The 6,227-nt window shown below is 36.6% G+C and overlaps 1 protein-coding gene across 2 annotated transcripts in view; it reads left to right on the forward strand.

The window, feature by feature from the left end:
- The window catches only part of LOC128167769 (low-density lipoprotein receptor-related protein 6-like), a 30,027-nt gene extending 23,800 nt beyond the window's left edge, over window positions 1-6,227 (forward strand). For both annotated transcript variants that reach the window (XM_052833681.1, XM_052833671.1), the window contains 5 exons: window positions 59-262; window positions 527-667; window positions 909-1,123; window positions 1,294-1,493; window positions 1,736-6,227. In XM_052833681.1, coding sequence (XP_052689641.1) covers window positions 59-262; window positions 527-667; window positions 909-1,123; window positions 1,294-1,493; window positions 1,736-3,245 — 2,270 coding nt within the window. In that variant the 3' untranslated portion in view covers window positions 3,246-6,227. The remainder of the gene's footprint in view (window positions 1-58; window positions 263-526; window positions 668-908; window positions 1,124-1,293; window positions 1,494-1,735) is intronic.

Genomic DNA, 6,227 nt, shown 5'->3' on the forward strand with positions numbered 1-6,227 from the left:
TTAAATTATGCAGTGTATATGATTGAGTGTGAACTTAACATTTTTTCTGTGTTTCCAGGACAGGACATGGTACGTGTGATTACCGACCAGGTCCCCCAGCCCATGGGTCTGACCCTGTACCATGACTTCATATTTTGGGCAGACTGGCAGAGACAGACCATTGAGCGGGCCAACAAGTCCTCGGGAACCAACCGGACCACCATACAGAGCAGTATAGACAATGTCCGAGATATCCTGGTCTTCCACTCCTCCAGACAGTCTGGTTAGTAGCAGCCATTACATCAGCAATCCTCATACATTTGATCATTTTGATGTGCATTTTCTCTTTTTTTTTTGACATCCATCAATAAAGCTAGTACAAGACTTAAGTAGGTGATACATTGACTCAGTTTTATGAATCATGTTAGTTTCTCAATTATAGAAATAAAATACACATATTTGAATCTGTGGAGTTAACTTATAAATCTTGTTGATATATCCAGTTTATATGTACATGTGGTTGATAGTTGTGCTTGTACATTTGTAGGGATTAACAGCTGTAAGGACAACAATGGGGAATGCTCACACCTGTGTCTGGCCCACCCTGTCAACCACTCCTCTGGAACCACTCATCACTGCGCGTGTCCCACACACTTTCGGCTCAACGTGGATAATAAGACATGCTCAGGTAAACCCAGGTGTATGCAGAAGTTTTTGAATAGGTGTGAATAAGAGGGTCGGCAAATTAAAAGGCACTGATCTACAAAAGAGTCAAGAAAGCCGATTTGATTAGTGCGACAGTACATTAAGTAAAGCTTCTTTCAAAGAATTTTTCAAAAAGTTGTCAACAATGTATTAGCGCTTTGATTTAAAGTATCATATCAACTATCATTCACGTATTTGAACATAATCCACTGATTTTTTGTTAGCTCCCAAGACATTCCTGTTGTTCAGTCAGAAGAACACCATCAGTCGTCTGGTGATCAACAACGACGATTTCGACCCGGACACTCCAGAGGTCGTCCTGCCCATCCCACAGCTGAAGAACATCAAAGCCCTCAGTTACGACCCAGTCAAACACTTTCTTTATTGGATCGAAGGCAAAAACATGGTCATCAAGAAAGCTGCAGCTAATGGGACTCTGGTAAGTAGCTTGTCAATCAAATTTATCACCTACCCATAAACTTGTCATAAATCAAATTTTGTGTAGCTAGAAAAGGGTCAAGATTTTTAGCTTCTTGTAGAAATATTTGACTTTATTTATTTGTATGAGTTGAAGTGTGTCATTTCTTAATATTTCCTGTTTTTACCTAGGTATCCACTGTTGTGACCAATCAGAATGGAGAGCACCGACCTTTCGACATTGCTGTTGACCCTTACTCCCGTGTTCTTTACTGGACTTGTGCCAAGAAGAACACCATCAACATCACAGGACTGGATGGCACTCCAGTAGGGGTCATCGTAGAGGGGGATCATTATGTACCAAGATACATTGTGCTCAATCCTTTGGGAGGGTATGTAAAAGTTGTTTGGGGACAGGGGGTTTGGTGGGCTTACAAAAACAATTACTTTAAGTAATTTGATATTTCATAAAGTTTTTGGTTGATTGGTGAAAATAATGTTTAAAGCAATTGGTTATGACCTTTTTTTAAAAATGAAATAAACAACATGATGTCATTGTATAAAGTGACCTTCTTTGCTCAAAAAGCGTTTGATGAAATTTTCTTAAATTTCTCAATTTTATCATTTGTTTCAGGCATATGTACTGGACAGACATGGGAAGCCATCCTTCCATTATAAGAGCATCTATGGATGGAACAGCACGTATCAAATTGTTTGACTCTGAGCTTGATCGCCCTGGACCCCTAGCTATTGATATTGAAGGCAATAAGTTGTACTGGGCTGATTCTCGCCTAAATCGCATTGAGTGTTCAGACTTGTCTGGTGGAAACAGAAAAAATTTAGTTGATCAAGATGTGTCCAATCCGCGGGGTATGGCCATTTTTGGCAACTTCCTGTACTGGATTGATAAGCAACAACATGTGATAAGTAGAGTTGAGAAAACCACAGGGAAAAATCGTTCTTTCATCCAGGGAAGACTGGAGAGCTTGAGTGATCTTCTGGTGGCCCGAGATTTGGTGTCTGAAGATCTCAACCACCCTTGTGCCAAAAATAAAGGTGAATGCTCGCACATCTGTGTACCTGACAACGCGGGGAAGGCAAGATGTTCATGTCCATTGGACCTGATGCTAAAACTAGATGACAAGACTTGTGCCGATCCACCGACCTGCTCCCCAGAGCAGTTTACGTGTGAGAGTGGAGAACTGCACTGTATCCCAACAGTGTGGAGGTGTGATGGGACAAACGAGTGTGCAGATGGGTCAGACGAGAAAGGCTGTCCCATTTGTCATACACATGATGAGTTCAAGTGTGACATTGATCACTGCATCAGCATCAAGCATGTGTGTGATGGGGAGGCTCAGTGCTTGGATCATACTGATGAATCTAACTGTGACCCTCATAGTGAAACTACTACTAACTGTAAGGATGATCACTGCCCTGCCACAGAAGCCAAGTCGTCACCCAGCAAAGTTGTGGCGACATGGACTATTGTCATAGTGGTAGGGCTACTTGCCATTGTGCTAGTGTTTGTGTTTGTGTTTGCATGTCGCCGCAGGACTCCACGGATAATATATGAAGACCGCAGCGACATGAGTCAATTGAAACCGTTGAATTCTTTGCCAACGGGAGAAACAACTCTAAATACCTTGTCCTCACACGGGGGTAAATCTCACGAGACAGGGTTATCCTCTGTGTCAATGCCCATGTATGATAGAAATCATGTGACAGGGGCTTCCTCCAGCAGTAGTACAGTGACTCAATACCCCAAGGAGACGCTGAATCCCCCACCTAGTCCCGTCACTGACCGGTCTGTGTATGCAGGGGCGTACTCTGGGTACTCCTCAAACAGTCCATCCACGGTCAGGTCGTACCGACCGTACAAACTCCGAATACACAATATCCCCCCTCCTCCCACCACCCCATGTAGCACAGACGTTTGTGAGGAGAGTGAACCTTACTGTACCAAAAAATATTACCATCAGTCTATATCAGAACTGTATTCATACGATCCCTACCCTCCTTTACCCACCCCTTATTTTTCAGATGATATGAGTGGTCCCCCTTCACCCCCATCAACCGAGAGGAGTTTCTTTAATCCATACCCCCCACCTCCCTCACCTGTGGCCGAGAGTTCAGACTGTTAGTGTATGCATGTTCTATTGATTTTTATACAAAACTTCATTGTGTCAAATGTGATTTTTTTTTTATATTGAGTGCTAGTACTTTGAGATGTGTGATAAGACAAAATGAATTTTATATACATATTTTCTTTGTTATTGTTTGACAGTATTTATACACATATGAAATGAGAATCAGCATTGTATGATCCATATAACTCTATGTATCTTCTACTTGTAGAATCTCTTTCTATTTATATAGAAAACAAAAAATTGGCACTTGTTATTATTATCCGTGTAGCAATTGTATCCTCATCATCAGCTGGTTACCTGAATGCAGACATCTTTTTCAGATTAGCTTGGGCATTTCATTTAATTCATCAAGATGAAAATTGTTATGTATTTTATCATCCTCAATCTTGATGCATAGTTGTACATATCTATGTAAACTTACTTAGCATGGTATGGGTTCTTTCTAAAAGAATTTTTTTATATTGTTACTAATAATCCTGAAGTTTGTAAGTCATGTTCATTACATCAAAATGAAAAATCTTTTACAAAATAATTGCAAAAATTAAAAAGACCAAACTATAAAACTGATTTAGAGTCAGATATCAATTCACCCAAAAAAATTTGGACACGAACAGCTTGATTATGAATTAAGAAAAAAAAAAGAGTTTTGAGATGACCCATGGTGTGTGAACAAGGTTGTATATTTCTGACTGTATGGAAATCCTGGTGTTTGTATAAAGAGGTGCTTCGCTGAGTTCAGTTCCAGGAGGCTGCGGCTGATGTGTTCACGGTAATATTTGTTTTTATTTCTACCTCTGGGGGCGGAGCAGTCCTTTGCGGCGGTCAGTAGCAATCTGTTGGTCACTGCCCCCCTCAACACCCTCTGTGTACCCCCTCTTACACGGGGGTCACATTTTTTATTGAAAGCTTTAATTCGTCAATTTTTACAAGTTTTGGGGTTTTATGGAATTTTATAGAATTTGAAAACAGGCACATCAATAGTTGTTCTTATGAAGACATCTTTGAACCTAAAAATGTTATTAATGTCCTCAAGTTTCATTATTTTTGTAATATTTATGGAATTGATTACGGTTATAATTGTCTCTCTTAAATAAATTTTCACTCCAAAAAAAAATAAAAATCACCTAATATTCTGCAATATAAATTGCAGAACATTAGTCAGTACACGATGTATAACGAGTAAAGTGACCAACAGATTGATGTACAGTGTGATTTTGTATAAACTGTAGTGTGTGTTTTATATTGAAATCAATGTTATTGTGTTATGTACATATGATTTCCTGTGCCATATTTTTATTAAATGAGCAAGAGAACTACACTTACGAAATTTCAGAGAGATGTAAAAGGGTAAATTTACTATATAAAAAAAATACCATGTACAATCCTACAGCAGGCAAAGACATTCAAGATTTGGATGGGAATTCTCCGTCTTCGTTCTTTTTGAAGTTTGTTTTGTCTGTCACGGACAAGAACTCTCAGACATCATTGTTTCAGAATATAAAACTATATATATATTTGCTAATGTCAGAGGCAGCAATGGAATGAATTTCGTACATGCAATCTATGTAAAATTATATCTGTGTATTTATGACTTGATTGAGAGGGACTCCCTGTGTCTATAGAATTTAATACATATAGTGATGTTTGTGATGTTTACTACAGTTTGATTTTTATTACTGTGTTTTTAAGTTCTGTAGTGCTGCCGATGTACTTTTTTTTACCGAAGGAAAAAACAACTATGTGCTTAAAGTCTGTTTGACAGACATAAAAAGAGTTTGTGATATTTATTTCTTCATTTGATGCATGCTGAAAATTTTATTTAATATTTGTTAATTTTTTAGTTTTCCATTTAAGATTCTTTAGCCAATCGTGTTTAAAATGTAAAACTTTTATTTTATTTTTAACTCTATAAAGAATTGCTGTTATTCTCACATACAGATTTTATTATCAGGTAATATATATATAATGTGCGTAGGAAAGCCAGGTATAAATGGCATGTAAAATTCACACAACTCAGTTTAATTTGTCTTCCAAGAAAAGCGTACAGCAGAATTGATTTTGAACTGAAAAAAGCCAATGTGCATGCGAATTCCTCTACCAAAATAATAAATCTTTGTAAGGCTGTCATAGTGCAGCATATATTTCTGAAAAGCACAGACATTTCACTTCATCTTCCAAAATTTAAAAGTTGTTTTGGTATTTATTTTACACTTTATGTTAAGGTTTGGTATAATTTTACATAATATTTTAGAAACACAAGGTTGTATTTTTGATTTGTTATATTCTTAAATAAGAATAAGTGATTTTTAAGATATTTTGGTTGCATAAATATTCGATAGTTATGGTAATTTTCATAAAAAGCATCATGTTTAATTAAAGATGTTTGTATGTACATGTATACATTTATTGTAATTATATATATTTAACAAGGTACTTAATTCAGTGAACAAAATAGATTGGGTTTAATAATTAGTTCTTTACATACATTCAGATTATGTTATGCTTATGAAAATTAATTAAAAATTAATTGAGAATGAAAATTGAAATGGCACCTTAATAGAATCATTTGTTTATTGATGTATTATGTGTAACTGTTCCTCTCTACAGCAAACCACACTTGTACTCAACTTTCTTGTATTGAACGTGTAGTTTCAAAAGAGGGAATGATTTTGATATATCAAATCAGTGAAACTTTAATAAACACATATACCAGGTACAATATTGTATTTCAACAAAATTTGGTTTTGATGTGTTCAATATAATGAGGTTCTGTGTAACTGTGTTTCACTGTAGGATTTCTCTCACATCGATATGTTACTGTACAAATCATTTCTGTAGCTTCATGTTTGTGCCTTAGATGTTGCTCTGTATAAAAGCTTCACAGATTATGACTCTTGACTTTACTTGAAAGGCTAGGTAGAAATTTAGCCACATAAAAATACCATAAAAAACCAATAAAACATAACAAAATAAGAA

Source organism: Crassostrea angulata, chromosome 1 (assembly GCF_025612915.1).
Source record: "Crassostrea angulata isolate pt1a10 chromosome 1, ASM2561291v2, whole genome shotgun sequence".
Taxonomy (NCBI): Eukaryota; Metazoa; Mollusca; class Bivalvia; order Ostreida; family Ostreidae; genus Magallana; species Magallana angulata.